Source organism: Phalacrocorax aristotelis, chromosome 6, assembly GCF_949628215.1.
Source record: "Phalacrocorax aristotelis chromosome 6, bGulAri2.1, whole genome shotgun sequence".
NCBI lineage: Eukaryota > Metazoa > Chordata > Aves > Suliformes > Phalacrocoracidae > Phalacrocorax > Phalacrocorax aristotelis.
In genome coordinates this window covers 13275424-13294741 of record NC_134281.1, presented here as the reverse complement: position 1 = coordinate 13294741, position 19318 = coordinate 13275424, and the positions used below count along the sequence as shown (strand labels likewise).

The 19318-nt window shown below is 54.0% G+C and overlaps 1 protein-coding gene across 2 annotated transcripts in view; it reads left to right on the top strand.

Annotated features, from left to right (window-relative positions):
* The window catches only part of PLXNA1 (plexin A1), a 121844-nt gene that overhangs the window by 59057 nt on the left and 43469 nt on the right, over positions 1-19318 (top strand). For both annotated transcript variants that reach the window (XM_075096000.1, XM_075096001.1), the window contains exons 9-10: positions 8841-8955; positions 14721-14921. In XM_075096000.1, the coding sequence (XP_074952101.1) occupies positions 8841-8955; positions 14721-14921 (316 nt within the window). The remainder of the gene's footprint in view (positions 1-8840; positions 8956-14720; positions 14922-19318) is intronic.

The following is a 19318-nucleotide window of genomic DNA, read 5'->3' as shown; positions in this document are numbered from 1 at the left end:
AACGGGTAGCATCAGGGCAGGACTTCACTTAAAAACAGAGCTTTGGGTTTGGCAAAGCTTTGTAAGAAAATACAAGTTTACTGCATTGCAGACTGTAGCAGTCCATGCGATCGAAAATGCCAAGCATCTTGTTATTCCTGGAAACAGTTAATAGGAGTGACTTGGAGATGCAAAAGGAGAAGCTTGTGATTTCCTGCAATGGTACCTGCTTCTCAGGCTTGCTGGAGAGCAAGCTGGAAAGTTACAGCAACATGGGATGGAACATGCTGCATGTCCTGAGGTGTTTACCAAAGCATTTCCTAACTGGAAGTAATTGTGAATTTGCTTTCTTGTCAGAGTGCCTTGAAATCTACTCCACGTAGGGGTTTTTAGGCAGTTTGAGATATGCATGTGATAAAATAGAGAAGGTACGGATTATTGATGTGCTGTCTAAGCAGGTTGTCTAAAGCCTCTAACAGCAAGCTCTTCATGAGGAGCCGCAGACAGTAAGCTTGAGTGGTGGGGAGATGGCTCTGCTGTGGGAATGCCGGAGAAGATGCTGGGGTGTGTTTGGGCAAAGAACTTGGAGCTCAAGAATGCAAGTGATTTCATTACCCTGGCAGAAACTTCCCATGGATGGCAGTGCTCTGGCTGATCAGTAATTATAGATAAGCAAATGCAGAGTGATCTCTTTTGGATGGCTGTTTGCAAAGTAAGCTGGCTTCGGGAGGGGGGCTCTGCTGCAGATGGATCCTCCAAAGCCTGTTCGGCAAATGAGAATTGGGTTTTCCTCTTTGATAAGGGAAAAGCAGGTGAGATGTGGGTGCCCTGACTAGGTACCTGCAGTGAGTTCTGAGAGGAATGTGTCAGAGGAGAGCCCCTGCAAACCCTGTGCATCACAGGGATTTCTGCCCTGCCCGCTCTTTGCACAGGGAGTGTGCCTTGGCTCCTGCGAGTACTGTGCTGGTGAGGGAGGAGAGAGTTTGCAAACTTGACTTTCTCCCTCACCTTGACTCCTGAGATGAGCTTTGTCTCCCTTCACGTCGTGTGGTTTCAATAATATTAGCTCAGCTTTGGCTCAGGCTGGCTGCATGTCATTATTTTGCAAATCAAAAGGCAGATGTGACTTATTTTTCTAAATGAAAGAAAGAAGACTTTTAAGTACAAATGGCATCGGATTTGTTCCAATTGGGGCTCCAGCATTTTGGTCCAGCGGGAAGAGGTGGTGAGGGAATTGGCATTTTATTTTATGTGCCTGACACAGGAGGGGAAAAAAAAACCCAACACCGCCTCCCCCCAGCAAACCTACAACAAAGAGCCCTGACTGATTTATTACTGCGTTGATGTTTAATTTTGGATGCATTATTTAAAAAGGCTAATTATGGATGCATTAATATTTATAGTCTCTGGTTGGAGCTGATAGAAAAGTCCATGTTCTAGGCTAGTGAACATTATTATTATTTTTTTTACGTCAAGAATTTTAGGGTTTGGAGGCAGTTTTAACTATGTGACCTGCAGTCGAGTCATAGCCAAAAAGCATGACAATACCTAGGATGATGCAATACTTTTAAATACCATTTGCAGACAGGCAACTTTAATGGATCTCTTCAGAGTTAATAGCCTTTCAGATCCAGGTTTCATATTTTGTGGAGGAAAATCTATACGTCAGCCTGATAAATTCTGTATTAGGAACAATATGCTTTTCCACGAGGCTAATGTTTTTCCTGTGGAGGTCTCTGATCACCATGCATTATGTTTTCTTTTATATTTGGGTGGCTTTGCTTAGGTTGGGAGCCAGAGGCCTGCGTGTTGAATCATTTCTCAGCTGAGGATGAAAAGTTTAGGTGAGATTTTTCAGATGGCTGGATTATAACGCAGCTCATGTAAGCTGGAGTAGCTCCAGGGACACAACTCCACTGTGTACACAGGGGAGAGTCTGACCCTTCTTATTTTCAGCAGATGCCTGGAAAGGCATCAGCAAATCACGCCGCTAAAGCCCTTTTGGAGGCTGTGGGGCTGGTCCTGCTGCTGTGCGAGCACCCTGGCTCTCTTCTTTCTCACCACCCTGTAAAACTCTTCTTCCTGTATGTTTTCAAAGACTTCTGGAACCACCCTGGCCCAGGGAGGGGTTGCAAAAGGGAAGATACGTCTAACCCCTTCTCCTACAGGGAAGGAGGGATACAGAGGAGGTTGTGCTGCCTGTATATTTGGTTTGTGACAGTCAAGGCTGAGGGGCTACCTTCCAGGTAGAGCCTTGTTGCTGTCCTGCCTGTTATTGCAGGGCTTTATAGTGTCACCTGATGCAACAGGACTGTCTCCATCGCAGACCAGCATTGCTGGCTCCCGGGGTATTCCTCTGTGCAAGGTCCATGGGACCCCTGGTCTGGGACTTGCAGCCTCTCTTGGATTCCATTCCTTGCTCCAGCAGGGTCACCTGGCAAGCTTCTGGGGGTCCCAGCTTGGAGTACTGTACCCCGACAGCCTCGGGGCTCCTGTGGGGCTTAGGCAGGTGTTTCCAGGCTGTGGCTTCTTTTGGGCATCTTGCTCCTGAAGGTTTGTGCATCAGGCAGGGCATATTTCTAGCTGAGCTGTGACAGGTGCATTGAATGGGGGAGTGGAAACCTGGAGGTCGATGCAGAAAAATGGATCCCTTACAAAGAGGGGTGTGGATGGCTGAGGGTTGCTGCCAGCCCATGGAGAGGGAACAACCATGGAGAGGGAACACCCAGGCTCAGCTCCTGGGGGCAGGCTGTGGTTCCTGTGGTGGAGGATGGGATGGAAAACCTCATGGCAGGGACCAGGGTGGGTTCCCTTGGGGGTTTCCTATGGGGCATCGATCAAGCGCAGGCATTTAAAGACTGCTCAGTGCCTTTGATCGTCTAATGAATCAGCCCTGTCCAGCTCGTGTGCTGACAGTTGTTGAGGTCATCTTTGTCAGCATTAAACTCCCTCTTCAAAGCATTCATGGGGAAATGAGTCCCCTTTCAAGATAAAGACATAACACCAGGCTCCCTGCCTGCCTCCGTCAGCAGAGCCCACGCTCGCTGGCGAGGTGGGTGAGTGGGGTTTCCTCACGGAAAGCCAGCAAGCAATTCCAGGGAATACCAAGATGTATTTCTTCCCACTATATCCATGTTTGCTCTCTGAGTTTCTCCTCTGGAAAGTGATCCTTAACTCCTGTTGTGGTTTGGCTCTTTGGAGAGGGGGGAAAATCACAGGTCAGCAGGTCTGATGCCGCGATGGGATCCGAGCAGCCTGGAAACCTGTGCTGGTGCATGCCTGCGCTGTGTCTGATCCGGGAGGTGGTCATGTTGGTACCAGCATTGTGTCTGTGCCTTGCTGTGGTGATGGTTGTGACACCCGGATCCCATCAGCTGCAGAGTGTTGAATTTCTCTGAAGCTGGAGCAAGGGGCAGACGTGCCAAGTGGCTCTAGCTCCTCTTGGCCAGAGAGATGTGACTCTGCTGTTCATCTGTCCCACAGGTCAGGCTTTCCCTATAAGCCTTCATTAAGTAAATGGGACTTTAGTGCATGGCCCCAGCGGCTGGGAGCAGGGCTGGCCTGCTCTGATGGTCAAGGCACCTGGTGGCACCTGTGGGCTGATGCCAACCCTTGTGTCTCTGGGCTCCTTGCTGCAGCCCTTCTTACGGGCAATGGCCTGGGCTGCCTGCACACAGCGTAGTTGCTTCCCCACTGGCCCAGTGGTGCTTGTTTACAGCTGTTTACAGCTGCTTTCTTTTCAAAGAGATGGACAGATGGCTGCAAGTGGTAGAGTGAATGTATCTGAGCATGACTGGGCTGCGAGACAGTAACAGATCCCTGCGTACTCCTGGGCTGGGCAGGTGGAAAATCCTGTAGGATGGCCCCAGACACCACTCGGGATAACCTGGTTTATGTCATGTTTATCGTGAAGGAGGAGAGCTGGTGCACCTGGTGTTGTGTTTCAGTGAGGGGGGGAGGCTGAAGGTGTTTCAGGTGAATTACATGTTTCTGGCCATCTTGAAAATCGGCCTGATTCTGCATCCTCCAGCCAGTGTGATGGTGGATGCCCTGGACCACCATGCAGCAGGTGTGCGTGCCCAGTCCCTACTCTGAGAGTAAGACCCTTGGCAAAACCCAGCAGAGACAGAAAAGCATCAGCCTGATGCTTTCATGCCTGAGGCATGAAAGGAAGGGCAGAAATGGATTGAGATGGGCAGGATGGAGGGAGACGAGAGCTGATCTCTCACCCTATGACTCTTCTGGCTTCGGGTGTGGGCAACAGTTGTGAAGGGCAGCGCTGCCTGAAGGTCTGTGTAGGGGCTTGGGAGTCACTAACTGTTCCTGTTGCTCTTCAGGATTTTCCCCCCCTCCCTGGGGCAGAGAGATGGATATAAAGACCAAAGCACTGCAGTTCAGCCCCTCATCCATGACAGCTGCTGCTCCAGATGCAGGCTATGCCAGAGCTGAGTGTTTTCTAAGGATGCATCCTCCTTGCCAAGAGGAGGTCTGAGGAGCAGTTGGAGTACTTGCAAGTGGGCTGTGCTGTGCGTGCACGTGTGCTGTTTCCATCAGCACCATGTTTATCATTTCCCTTCTCAATGGACTTCCCCATCTCTGCTCTTGGTGCTGTTGAACTTGCCCACGTCCCTCTTCCCTGCCCTTTGCTCCGTATTCTTCCTCCAGGAATGTGCTGCTCCAAGGAAATAGCTTCAGCGTGTGTGTGTGCGTGAGTGCATGCGCGTGTGCAACACTCATACCCCCCGTCCCTTTCGTGTTTGCTGCTCAGGCTTATCTCACCCCTGTGGAGGCTGGTTTTGTTTTCTGCCTTCCCCACTTGGTGCACTGAAGAGCTCTTGAATCCTTCGGGCTGGAGATCAGAGAAGGGAACGGACGCGTCCTCTGCGCATGGCATGCCTGGGGCTGGGAGCACGGGAAGGAGACTGAGTGGGGTGCCCGGGTCTGGTGCTGCTGGCTTTCCAATGCTTCTCATCAGCTGCAGCATTCCTTCTGATCAGGTGTTGAGACAGCTGCAGCCAGAGGTGCCTTCAGAGCTGCCCATGTGCCCAGCAAGGAACTGGTCCCTGAAGCCACCCCTGCAGAATGCTTGTGGCCCTGCACCCACCCCAGAGATGCGCCCAGCTCTGAGACGCTCTTTCACTGCCCTGCTGCCCTCTCCGCACTGCTGTTTTTCTGCAGCCATGTCAGGTGTTTCCCTAGCTCAGCCTCAGCAAGTTTGGGATTGCTCTGGAAAGTGGAGGGGAGCAGCATTGGGAGGTCTTGACCCGTTATGTAGTGAGTCAGAGGCAAGTGTTGAGGCTGTGGGGAGGCTCCAGTTTTGCCTCTGGGTTATTCAGACATGGACACAGCTGCCCAACTCCCTGCAGGGCTCCCTGCTCTTTCTGGAAGAGGTTGCAGACAGGCAGTGAGCCTGGACTTGTTTTGGGATGGGGCACTTTTTGCACGAAGTGATCCTGAAATGCGGGTCTGAGGTTGATGCCACTCCTCTTGCATGAGGATGTTGGAAGGGAAGGGGTGCTGCCGGTGGGTCTGACACCCTTCCCCCTGCCCAGACTGGGCTTCTCCACCTGGCTCCTGTCAGGGCTGGGGTGGAGGCAGAAGGAGAGCAAGTTGTGGGTCAGTGTCTGTGCTGCACCCCCAGCCTCCAATTTCTGCCTGGCTGGGCTTCTCGCACTCCTGGCACGCTTCGGGGAGGGGGGGAATTCAACACATGAAGGAGAACCTCCCTCTAATTATCAGGAGTGATGAAAGCCTCTTAGGCAAGAAGTGATGAGGGAAGAGTGCCTGACCGTGGGAAGGAGAGAGACGGCACAGATGGCATCATGCTGCCGAGCAACCTGCTCTAGTGCTGGGAACAGACAGCAGCGTCACACGGACACACTGGGGATATGGCCCCGGCCGCGTTGCCCAGCCTGACCTGCAGCTGGGAAGCCCTCCCTTGGCTCCTGCCCTGGGTTGGGCAGCCTTGCAGGGAGCTGGGGTGGTCAAATGGACATGCTGAGGCCCGCAGGACCTAGTCAGGCTGGAAACGGGTTTTCACCATGTTACTGGCACCCGGGCGCTGGCTTGCTCGCCACTTCGCAGAGTCTTTGGCCAGCTGGGAGGTGCTGACCCAGATGGGCTCTAAATGCAACAGAGATGCTGTGGAGGGAGATGTGTGGTGGTGAGTGCTCTTATGGTGGTGTTTGATGTCCTTATGGCAGATGGAGATGGAGAACCTCAGCAGAAGGAAGGGTGTGAAAACAGTCTCTGGGGATGGGGCTTTAAAAATACCTCAGTTAAGTTAGAAGCAGCTGAGAGGGCTGAAGTAGGAGTGGGATAACCAGGCACCTCGGGGCATATGTGGAGGATAACCTGAGGTGCTTTAGGTCCTTTGCCAAGCAGAGACCAGGAGATCAGCTGGGACCTGCAGTAGTTAAATGATAAAGGAGACCCTTGGGTGAGGAACATCCCAAAAGAGCCAAGATTTGGCTTTGACCCTGAAGAACTGCAGAGCGGAGCTGCAGCTCCAGGGGCCAGGATGCCTGGGGCAGGGCTGTGCCAGGTGCTGCACCTGACTGCTTTGAGGTGGTGGAGAGGGGACTGGAGAGTCTTTCTGTAGACCCTGAAAGACCTTGTGGCTGGAAAATCTCTCCTTTGTGGAGGGCCAATTTCATGGTAGGGCTGGTGGTTATGCCCCAGCATATGGCTTGCAATTGCTTGGACCACACTCCTCTCTTAAATAACCTCCCTGTGGCTGCTCAACTTCCATGAGGATTAACCCCTGCTTTCCCTGCCCTGCTGCCTCTGCATCTTGGATTTGCCTGCCCACCAGTTGGTTGCTGCTTGAGCCCTTATTGGGAGGGCAGGAGTGGTCCTTTTGCTTTATGTCCCCCGCTCCCCCCACCCTTTGCACCTCCCTCCATCAAAGCAACCAGAGATAGGAGGCTATGGCTCTGCTTTTAAGTTGAATCTCTGCAGCTGAAATAAAATTGCATATATTTGCATAAGGAACATCTCAATTAGCATATTTGTGGGTAAAGCTAAAAGGGCTGTTCATTTGGAAGTGAAAATGTGAGCGAAACATGGAAATGACTTCCAGCCCCCTTTGCAAGCAGCTTAATTAAATATTTCCTTAGAGTAGTGCGCGCATGGATTTGGGAAGCTCTTGCTGTATATGTATGTAATGGTGTGAGAAACCCTGGGGCAGGCAGGGAGTGGTGGCCCTGTGAAGCCCTAGGTGTGCATTTGTACCTTGTGCTACCCACACCTTGTGCTGCCTGCTGCTGTGGCTGCCTCCTGTGCTGTCCCCACACCTCCAAAGTGGCAATCTGCTGGGGGCAAGGGATTCAGCATGCTGGGCCCTGCCACCCAAAGATCCATCTCTCCAGGAAGGTTTTCTTTCTGCTACCTCGCACAGTGATGCTGTGTTTTCCTTGTCGTTTCTTGGCAGGTAGAGGCAGAGAGGTAGCATGTGATGTAGGAGCGGGATCAGGCTGGGCAGGGCTGCCTGCCTTCTGCCAAAGCTGTGTTCAGAAGATCCTGCCTTTGTGTAAATATAATTGCTTTGGGCCTGATCCTGTTCGTGCTCAGGTCAGTGAGGCAGGTATGAGCCTTCTAGGGAGAAAAATGGTGCTGCTGCTTTTCACCCTTGCCCCTCTTTTTTTTTTTCTTAAAACAAGGCTGATTCTTTTTCTTGCTTTTGAGCTTATGCTTCAGTATCTCTCCTGTCTCCTCCTTGGGAGGGCAGCTTGGGCTGCACAGGACATGCCTGGTGCAGACCTGCCCTCTGAAGACTAGCTACATTAACGTGGGACCTTGCTGCTGCTCTGGGACAGTATGGCAGGGAGGGCTCAGCCCTTTCCATACCCAGAGGGTGGGGGCGCTGAAAGCTGCCCTCTGGCTGGGGTGCTTGCCGGGTCCCCTGTGCTTGCAAACAGGAATACCTCATGGTGCTGGGAAGGCGTGCTTTTGAGGACAGTTAGCAAGGGGACAGGCTGTTGGCGTGCTGCTCATGTGGATGGCTGCACAAGGAGGGGACTCTGTATCTCCGCTCCTGTGTGTGGAAAAGGCACCAGGTCCTTGGGGCTCATTTCTTCAGGAAGAGGGGTGCAGAGCAGAGCACTGGCTCCTGGCATCCCCGGGTGCCCCCAGCATCCCTGGATACCCCAGTGCATCCACCAGGAGAGGCAGGGAGAGGGGGGCATGCACAATCCCACCACACAAAGAGCCTGGAGAGGAGGCTGGGGAGAGCGATGGAAACGTTGTGGGCTGGAGGGAGGGGGTGGAAGCACACACACGCACGCGCGGCCGCGGAGGGCTGAGGATGAGGGGGGCCGAGGGAGGGGGTCACACACAACCTATTGTGAGCAGCTGAAAGGCGCTACAGTCCCGAAATGTTAATCTGACCCAACCTTTTGCCAGTTATAATTTTCCTCTCAATGAGCATGCATTAATCTGGCCCTTTCTCCCCTGTTTCCCTGCGGTGCAGAGCCCTTGTTCTGCTGCCTCTTGCTAAAATCGCCTTTCAGCAAACCCAAATAAAGCTTCCAAAGTCTGGAGCTCGGCCCTACCCCAGGAGTGGGGCAGGCAGGGTCAGCTTGCCAAGCGGAGGAGGGACTGTGGCTGGCCTGGCTGGGGCACAAGCCTTGCCGTGCTGGAAAGGCCATTTCCCCTTGCCCTGCTGTGGGCAAAGCCTGGGGGTCCAGGGTGTGCAGTCATCTCCCCTTCCCAGCCTGCTGGCGCACAGCCCTTGCCCTGTGCTTGAGGGGTCAGAGATACAGGATCACCTATGGATGCTGTCCCACGGAAGCATCCTGAGAAGTGCCCTGGTGGACCTTGCCTTGCAATGGCCCTAATGCTGCCAACTTCTCTCTCTGCAGCTGCCTGTCCTGCGTGAACGGCTCCTTCCCCTGCCACTGGTGCAAGTACCGTCACATCTGCACCCACAACGCTGCTGACTGCTCCTTCCTGGAGGGACGCGTCAAGCTCTCCGAGGTAAGGCAACGTGAGCTGGCTCCCCTCTCCTGTCCCAGTCCTGTCATGACCCCCTGCCCTATGGGGAAGGGTGGAGAAGGACAAACTGCTTTGGGAACATTGCCTACCACCTTGCCTGGGGTGCTGGGTCTACCCGGGGAACAGTGAGGGAGGAGTGGGAAGCGCTGCTGGGACTGCATGCCAGTGGGGAGAGGCTGCGTTGGTGAGGAGTGCCGCTGTGGAGGGGCTGCTTGGGAAATGGGGCACAGCCGAGAACACTTTAGGCTGAATGAAGGTAAAAACAAAGGCAGAGACACTAAAGCATTTTCCTTTGATGTTTTTGAAGGGAGCAAGCTTGAACTGTCATTGCAGAACAACTTCTTTTCAGAGAGGGGAAGGTTGAAATCCGTAAAGCAAACCATTTTACTGTACCTTGTGCCTTCTTCGTCTCAAATGCTTTGCTAAGAAACATGTTCTTTTGTGGGGTTTCATCCTGCGCTGCATCTGTGCCACCCACCGGGGAAACCTGTTGCTGGCAGGGTGCTTGCCAGAGGTCCCGGCGTCCCTAGCCTGTGGTGGCATCGGTGGCTGCTTGGGTTGGGTCTGGAGGTCTGGCCAGCAACTGCTGGCTCAGCAGTAAATGATGATTTGGGTCTGGAAGGGAGAGTTTTGGGGAGGACAGTTTCTCCCCTGTCCCTGTACTGGAAGTGGGCTCTGGTTGAACTTACCTGGGTTTCCAGCTGCTTGGGCAGGGGCCCAGCATTAAAGGTCCTGTTGCCTGATGGTTGTTGCTGGGAGCAAAGCCAAGTGCTGTCCTCACGGGAATGGCTCAAAAGAACATTGTCCTGGAGAAAGCGGTAGCCCAGATCATTTTGGATAAAATTTGGTTTCTGAGCTCCAGCAGAACTCTGGTCCCATCAGCCTCCCAGGACAGGACTGGTCCCAAAGAGCAGAGGTGAACAAGAAAGGATTGTCTCCACTTCACAGACCACGTGTGAAGGCAAGCAGCCAAGATGTCCCTCTAGGTTTTTGCTGTCCTGGCTGGCACTGAGGAAGTCTGCCTCTGCATCTCCCCATTTGGGAGGAGCAGCGAATGTCCATCCTCTGTAATTTGTGTCTCCTGAGGTCTGCCCTCATCTTTGGTGAGGGCCTGTGGGCTCCTGGGCACCCTTCTAGATCAGGGCTGTTGTCCTCCCTGTGTCCCCCTGCTTCTGTGCTGTGCTGGGAGCATGTGTGGAGTCAGACAGATCCATCTGCGTCCAAGACACCCCAATTATTGTTTTCCCCTTTCTCCCCTCTGCTTCTCTCATCATTTGAGGAGCTAAAGCTCTCCAGAAGAGGACAGGAGAGCCGGACCATTACTCAACCATTGCCCAGCCACCAGCAGCACCATTGCTCTTGTGCTGGGGACAGAATGAATGGAGGAACATCTTCCTGTATGCTGGGGCTGAGCCCTGCATGGCTTCCCAGCTCCCTTGGGATGGGTTGACCTTGGTTGGACACTGAGTGCCCACCAAGCTGCTCTATAGAGTTTTCTTTTGGAAAACCAGAGCCCCTGGTCCTGCTGCCTCTCCCAGGGGAGCTGTTGTGTCTACGGGGGAACATTTTGGCTTTGCAGCCTGCAAAGAGAGCTGCTTGGGTCTTATACTTGGCTGCACTTTGGAGTCTTCATGGATTTCGGGAGCAGGTGGACCTGTGGAAGATGGTGGTGTCCCTGCACAGGGCTGCGTTGGGCTCTCATTGTGATCCTTATTTCGGGCGTAGAGATGAGCAAAGCCGCCTCTCAGCCAAGAGCATTGGCAGAGCTGGAAAAGCCCAACCATCGCTCCCACACATGGGCAGGCGGGGTTGGTACTTGCCATTTCTGCACAGCAACAGGTGAGCGCCAGGAACAAGACTCTGCTCGTCAGACAGCCCCTCCTGCCCCTGTGCTGCCGGTGAGCGTGCAGCTGCCTGGGCGGTGCCGCATCCCTGCTGCCAGCGCTCCATGCCTATCAGATGGTGCAGTGGTGGCTTTCCGCCGTCCCTTCCACCAAACAGCCAAAGTTTGTGCTCTGGCACCATTCCTCACCTCCCTGGAGGTATCATCTGTATGCAAGGGTGTTGCACCATGCTCATGGGTACTTGAGCGTGTGATGCATGGGCCAGAACAAGGCCAGCCCATGAGGGGAGATTCAGTAACACGAAAAGATGAGAAAAGGCTTTTTTCTCCCATCTTGTGCCTGGAAGAAATCTGGCGAGGGATTGGTGTGTCCCAGGCATCTCAGAAGCCTGCTGTTGAGGTCATGCTTCCCGCCAGCCCTGGTGTTGATTCTGCAAACACAACACGTGGTGTCCAGACCACTGGAGCCTAGCAGTTCTTGTCTGCCCACTTCCCTTGCCAAGGGCATGGGGGAGGCTGCTGGGCTTTTCCCCCTTCCCTGCCAGATGAATCTGAAAGCATCTGGCTGTACCCCTCAGGTGTGTTGTCTTTGGGATGTGTGTAGCTCTCCTGTGGACCAGCTGCTTGGGAACTCATGACACTCCTGAGCATGGGCAGGCTGTTCCCTGGCAGACCTTTTTGGCCAACTGGGACTTGGAGCGGTGCCTGGCTTGAGGTTTGGAGCGCCTGGCTCAGTCTGTTTGCATGTTGGTGTGGCCTCAGCAGTTCCCGGTGGGGATGATGAGACACCCTCAGATCAGCTGCTGCTGTGGCCTGTGCGTCCCGGCTGCAATGAGACATCTTGTCCCCATCCGGTCCCGGTCCCCAGCAGGGCAGTGCGGCGGGTGAGGGGGGTGCGGTGCCAGCCTGTGGCACTGCTGGACAAGCTAATGGTGGATGTCCAGCCCCATCCCCTCTGTGGGAGGGTGTCTAACTGGGAGGGTTATTTTAAGCAGGATTTGGTCTGTCCACATTGGTTGGAGCATAATGGGCACTGGTCAGGAGAGGCGGGGATGGGGGTTAACAGCAGCGCTTAACTCCATCCTGATGGTTCCCATGGGTGGTTCACCACGGCTTCCTGTGTGGGAAAGCAGCTGTTACGTAGGAAAACACAAAAAGCAACCCACAGTGCTGTCTTGGGTGTGCCAGCGGTGCTTGCATGGATTTCTGGGGGGTGGCGGGGCAGGAATGGGGCATGGGTAGGAGCCACCACTCATGTAAATGTGCCTGGGAATGGCAGCATCAGGAAGGATGTTCCTGCCCACTGGCTGCGATGGCTTTGAACCCTGGGCTCTGGAGATCGTCCTCTGTGGCTTGCTCTGGAGTTCAAGGGTGGAGAAGGGGTGATGAAGCACCCCCAGCTGCTGTTTGCCTGTCCCCGCTCACGGTGCCCAGCAGTGGCTGCGGAGTGTTTGGTGATGGATGCTGGATTCTCCCATCCCAAAAAGCTGCTCTCCTGTGATAGTCCCTGCTGCCTGCTGATGCAGCGCTTCCGCTGAGGATGAAATGGTCCTGGCCAGTGGGGACCAAGCATGTTCATTCAGTCTGAGCAGGTTCACCTTGTGTTTGTTCTTCATTCTCCCACCAATGGGAATGGCTAAGGACTTTGTGAGGGACCCTCAAAAGCCAGCCCCAGACTGTCTTCATCCCCATCTCTGCTGATGGCACAGCCTTGCAGCTGGAGCTGGGAGCTGCCAGAGAAACCCAAATAGCAGCATTTTCAGGGTGACTCTAAAGCTTTTACCTCTCCAACCAAACTTGGACACCCTTTTCATGTTCTCATTCAGCTAGAAAAACGGTTTTAATGGAGAAAATCTGAGTTGTGCAATGTTTGGCAATGCATGTGTCAGAGTCTTGCTTTTCTGCTCGTCCCATCCCTTCATAGCTCCCTGCTCCTGGGAGCTGGGGCTCTGCCGGGGGGGCTGTTTTTGGCAGGATGGGGAACTCTGTGGGCTGTGCAGAGCATTCCCGAGGGATATAAGTGCTGGGCAGTGCCAGAGTGAGTTTTGTCAGTGGTTGGAATTGCCTGTAGGGGAAATGAGTTGTCCCAGTGCCCCCACACCTCTGGGCACCCTGGGCGCCCACCAGCACCAGGTGCTTCCTGTTTGGGCGCAGGCTGACATTTTTGCTGGATGAGACACTTCTGCCGGCAGATGCGGAGCATGTGATGTCACGGGGGGACTTGTCTCAAACCACGAGTCAGCAAAACGAGCCTGCCTGCCTGCCTGTGCAAGGAGAGGGACGCACGTGCCCGCTGCGCTTCTCGGCATGGGTCTTGTGAGCATCTGTAGTGAGCCCAGTTGGGGTAGCCTGGACTTACCCACCACCCCAGCCAGGCTGGCAGCCTGATATGGAGCAGGGAGGTAGCAGAGCAGCAGCAAGGGTCCCCAGACTGTCCCAGCCCCGTCACCATCTCTGGGTTGGGGCTTGCACCACTGTTCCTCACTGCTTTCATTTTGTTTAGCATGTTTTGTGGATAGTTTCTTTCCTTAAAAATTGCACTTTTGGGGAATAGAGGCTTGCAAAGAACAGGAAACTTAAAGAGTAAAACAAGCTGGGTTTTTTGATACTTGCTAAATGAAACAATTTCTTGTTCCTGTCTGCATCATTTGAAAGTTAGATTAATCCTACAAGCTGAGATAAAGCCCGGTGTTGTGCAGGGTCCATCCTGGCTCACTGTGGGGCAGTGGGAGGCAGCTGGGCAGCGTTGCCCATGCGTGGCTGCCCATGGCCTTGGGGCGAGAGCTGCCCCTGCAGCCGTGCCGTGGTTGTCAGCAGCCTTGTGAGAGCAGGAGGATGGCTGCATCCACCACCGGTGCTGCTGCTGCTGTTCCTGTTTTCGGAGCAGCTCATTTTAGTGCACGTTATCCCCCTTTGGTGTTATTTCAAGCTGATGCTTCCAGGAGTCACTGCCATAGGTGCGAGACCTCCACCAGGCTCGGCAAGTCTGGCATGGGATTGCATCATGCTGTTATTGCCGAAGTGGCTGCGGAGCTGTTTTGGTGCTTGTGCTCATTTATTTTTGCTCCCTCCTGCTCCCCTGTGCTTTGCACACAAGGCTCACCGGCTCCCCTGAGCAGCTGGGAGCCTGGGGCTGTTAAAAGTCGAGTGCTTTCCCCTCCTGACAGCTCCCTCCCAGGGAGTGCTGGGAGCTGAAAAGGTGGGGCCGAGCCCCTTGCCCTTGCCTTCCTCCCCTGCTTGGACTCACCAGCGTCCCCTGGCTGGAGGCACTCCCTTCTGGGCAGCTTGCAGACAGGCTGTCTGAGGTGATGCTGCTTCAAGCTGACCGGAGACAGAGCAGCAGCAGCAAAATTCGCTGCAGCGCAGGTTCTCTGCAACACTGCAGAAGCATGTTGCAGTGTCAAATGGGGAAAAGGCTTTTCAGTCCATTCGTGAAGGAAGGGGAATGGAGGTTGTAAGGGAAACAGGAGGGCTGAGAGGGTAGCCTGACAGTGCACAGCCCAGTGGGTGTTAGCTCTGAAACCTACTGACTGCAATGGTAGCGTTAAAACCCATCTCATTGTCAGTCATTTCACCCAAACATGGGCTGCTGTCGCAGTGCCAGGTTGCAGGTCCCATAGCTGAATTCTCTCCCCACCTCCCACCTGGATCAACCCGAGCTGTGGAAAACAATGCAGTGCCCTGCTACCAGATTCCTCTGTGCTCTCCTTTTCTGTCTTCAGGGCATTGGTCAGAGCAGCCATGAGATGCTGGTTTGGGCTTGGCTGCACATAAGGATTTACTTAAGCATGTGCTCAGGGTGGTATTTTCACAGCACGTTGCCCAGCCTGCCAGCCAAGAGGGGGTGTCAGGGGAGGCTGTGTGGTGTTCCCCTCTCATCACCTGCCCCTTGTTCCCCTTACAGGATTGCCCCCAGATCCTGCCCTCCACCCAGATCTACATCCCCGTGGGCGTGGTGAAACCCATTACCCTGACGGCCAAGAACCTGCCTCAGCCGCAGTCTGGCCAGCGCAACTACGAGTGCATCTTCCACATCCCCGGCAGCACCACCCGTGTCACTGCCCTGCGCTTCAACAGCACCAGCATCCAGTGCCAGAACACCTCGGTGAGTGTGCGGCTTGCCTTGGCGCGTGCTTCGTTTGCGGGCTGCTCATTCCTGTTCTGCCCCAGGACCTTCCTGGCTCACTGCATGGCTGGGTTTGCTCTCCTGTGGGCAGGTAACGGGTTTCTGGTGCTTGTGGGGTGTGGGGTGGGCTCCCCCCTGCTTCCACCAGGTGCATGGGGAGGCTGCTGCCTGGGGTCATTCTGGATAGGATCAACGTCAGAGCTGCCCCAGGGGAGCCACCAGGCTTTAGGAGCACTTCCAAGGAAATTGGCTTTGGAAAGCTGAAGAAAGTTGTCTGGACTGGAGCCAGCTGGCCCAGACGTGCCGGAGCCTTGCCTCCCCCTCCCCTCTGCCTGCTCTTGCTTCCCCCTGACACCAAGCCATCCCGCTTTACAGGCAGGATCGAGCTAACACCTTCTCCATGTCCCGCTGTGCACACTCCCCCGCGTGCAGCTGAGCCTGTCAGCCCTACGAGAGCTTCCCCTCCTCCCCTGCAGCCCCTGTTCGCCCCCGGTTCCGACCGGCAGCTACCTCATCCCCCTGCCTGCCTGCTCTCCATCCCAGCCCTGCTGGTGCACTGCTCCCTTCCTCTCTGTCCTTGCTCCCTGCAGCTCTGTCACTTAAGCTGTCTCCTGCAGGCAGCTCTGCCTCTTCTGCCCTCTCCAGTTGCCTCATCCCTAAGCGAGAGGGTGTTTTTGGCCCCTCAGTGAGTGTGTGTGTGCCCGTTGCTGCGCAGCAATCCTGTGCTGGGAGCACCAAGCCCACAAGCAAACCCACCCAGAGTGTTAAGAGCACCCGAAGGGAGTCGGCATTGCTCGGCAGCTCAGCTGCCTTGCTGGGCTCTGCACTGACCTGCCCTCATCCACATGGAGCCAGCTCTTCCCTTCTCCCTCCTATTTAATCCTTTTAAAATTTGTTTTCCATCACTCACACTGTGAAAGCTCATTTGCAGCCTAACAGCAGTGCCCATCCCTGCTCCCTTGTCCTTTGGTGGCATGAGTGACATTTAGAGGCTGTTGAAGATGAGCCCTGGCTCCCTCCCTCCTCCTGCGCTCCCTGGGCTGTGGAGCCTTTGGGCAGAAGGAGCATCCCAAGTCATTGGCTCCTGCCCTGGGTGGCAATGCTGGGGGAATGCCATGTTGCCGGGGCTCGCTCTTGGCAACATGCAGTTTGTGAGGAGCAGAAATGCTCTCCGTCCTGAGCTGCTGGCTGGAAATGTTGGTGGAGGATCTGCGCTTGGCCTGGAGGCGAATGCAGGCAGCGGCACAAAGTGCAGGCTCCAGGGAGCCGCAGGGCCGGAGCAGTGCCTGCCGCAGGGCTCTGCTGCAAGAAGCCATTAGCGAGGCAGCTTAAGCAAAGGTTTGTCATCTTGCTGCTGCGTTCAGGGAAGGAAAGAAGCCAGGTGGAGTGCTGCCCAGCGGAGCTGGCTTGGCTGCTTGTCCCTGGTGTTGATTGTGACCCTCACCAGGGCTTCACCACATGGATCTGCTCCTGGACCCGGTCTTGCCCATTGCCTGCGCAGCTCGTTGCTACTGCTTCAAGCAGAACATGGTGGATGTGTGTGCAAAGAGACATCTCCCTGGTGTGGGTCCCTTCACTGAGGTCTCATTGCTGCTGGTAGCCAAGCTTGTCTGCTCTGTCTCCATCACAGCCATGTGGGAGGTTTCTTGGGGGTCAGCCGAGCCACCCTTGTCCCGGCAGGAGGCCGGTTACACCAGGCACCTGCTTGGTTGTCCAAGGGCTGTGCTGCGATGTGCCTGTGCCTGGCGTCACTCTCAGGGCATGTGTGGCTGTAAATGGGCTGGAGGAGCCATTGCCCTGTTGCAAAGCGTGGAAGAAATAGAGTCTCTTTGTCCTAAAGAGAGAGCCCAGCCTGTGGGGACACTGGTCAGGCACAGAGCTGTGTGAGCACCTGGGAGCCAAAACCACATCTGCTTGGGGCATAGGAAGTCTTGTGGGCCATGTCCTTGTCTGGCTGGAGCCGCTCGGCCAGTCCAGGCTCCTGTCAGTTCGTCTCTGCCGGCAACTGGCACAGCCGGCAGCTCCCTCTTGCCCAATTCTTTAGAGTGCAATTTGGCTTAGTTCATTCTAAAGCAGTTTGGGATGGTATGAGCTGCGGGATACTCCCTACAGAGAAGCTGCACAGTGCCAGCAGTGGTAGCCTGATGGCTCCTGCAGGGTTGTCAGGGGAGAGGTGCCTGCACCAGAGCAGAGCCTTTACCTAACGGAGGTGAGGCTTGGAGAGAGGGTCTGAATCATTTGGACTTACTTCTCCCCAGTAAGTTTCAGCTTGCAGGGCAGGAGGGAGAGGCAGAAGCAAAAAACACCGCCTGTGTTTCCCAATGGGTGCTGTGGCTGCCACCACCAGTGTCATGAGCTGCACAGCCTCTGCAGCTCTTCCCCAAAGGGATGGGGCAGCTTGAGGTGTGCCTGCCTGCCGTACAGTTCCCACACAGAGCTGAGTGTTTGACCTGAAAATTGCCAGGGATGCCTGGAAAGCAAAGCAAATTGGCCAGAGAGCACGTGTGAGGTTGTGGGCTGCATGGGCACGGGAGTGGGTGGCAGCAGTTTCGTGGGGCTATGGTCTCAGGCAGGAGACTTTGCTTTCATGAGCAGGGTGTCTTCACAGAAGGAAGAATAGCATTTTGTCTTGAAAGAAGCTGTCTTGCTTTCAAGGTCTGCTCACCTGCTTTAACGTTAGAGGGCATTTAGCCAGGCTGCTTTATGGTGTGGGGGATTCAGATTCACACTCCTGTGATGTCTCCTCCCCATCTTTTTTTGCAGTCCATCTGGCTGGTTCATAGCACTTCAGGCTCCTGCACAGTCACCCACCCACGACCCGATGGGTTCTTCCATTGCAATTCATCCTTTGAGTTAGGATTTTAGGTTTTGCCTGGTGTGGAGGACACTGGTGAGTGAAAAATTAAGGAAGGGATGACATCCTCCTAGCCAGCAAGTGAGGAATGGATACCCTCGCCTTGGGAAGGCATTTAAGCACACTTTGTTTCTAGGAGTTCAATGGTATCTAAACAAGAGGTTAATTATTCCACGGAATTAGGGATGCTTTCCTGAATCATGGGTGAATGGAAGGGATAATAAGTCAAGCCTGCTTAAAACTCTTTGCCTTTTGTTTATTTTTAGTGCTTGTCAAACTCCAATGACTTGTTAGTACTTTGAAGAAAAGACATCTTGGCTAAATATTCAGCAGTCCATTCATTAAGGTTTGAGAATCGCCTATAAACATCATTTGAGACACAAAATAGATCTTCAGCAAACTCAAGGGAGACCAGGCCTGAAGTTTGCCATATATCCCAGGGCAAAAGCAAGCAGAAAAAACCCTTTTTTGCCTCCTCACTTTGGTCTCTTTCTGCTCTTCAAAGGGAAAGCAACCCTAAAGGTTTCCCGCATTCATTGTAAAGAAGCAAAAAAGAAAGATAAGACTAACTGAGAAAGTAAGTTCTTTGCCGGTAAATTAGGTTTTTGTTAACTGGTTACTTTACATCTTCTGGAGGCAGACATTTCCAGGCTTGCTTGTTGCAGTGAAGGATGGAGAAATTGTCACCTGTCTCTTAATGTCTCTTTCCAGGCATCCCTGCCTTTGTCCATTCTTTCTCATCTGCCACCCCTAAACAGGGCTCATCCTTCCAACTGCTGGGAAAAAAAAACAACAAAAAAAACCCCAAAAACCCCCAAACATTTTCGCTGTTGGAAGTACCACAGTCCTGAATCTGCATTACTGCTTGTAACATTGGACTTCATCTGATTTAGTCCTGGCCTTGGCAAAATGACTACAGGTGTTTCTCCCTGCCAAGGCTTTGGCTGTTTCTCTCCAGAATGTTTCTCTTAAGGCTGAAATAGCACTAGAGCTGCCCTTTCCCTTTAAATGTAAAAATAGGAAGAACCCCTGATCTCCTTTCCATGAGCATTTGAGTTTGTCGTCTCAGCACTTTAAATTAAGCCTCATGCCTCAATTATTTCCCTTTCCTTTTAACCAAAGCCCTGCGTGGTGTGGAGCAGCTGTGTCATGACCCCAACTCCCTTTTGGCTTCTTCCTCGCTGATCCCCCGGCATGAGCCGCCTACCCTGCCCACCCATTTTGGCTGCGGCTCTGGCGGTTGCTCCCCTTTGGCCAGGCTTGGGTCGGGATGTTCACCCAGGAGCAGCTTATTCCCATGAAAAAGTGATGTGGGTGCAGCGCGAGCTGGGCTGGTGGGGTGGGCATGCGAGTGGTACCCAGTGCGGATGCTGAGGCCGGGCCGCCCAGCCCCAGATGTGCAAACTGGGATGGCAGGCATGACATGGTAGATTTACATTTTCTGGGTATTTTTTAATTGCAGTGGAGCCTGGGCATTGCTCTGACATATTCCCAGGGTCTCAGGTTCTCACTTATGCCCTGC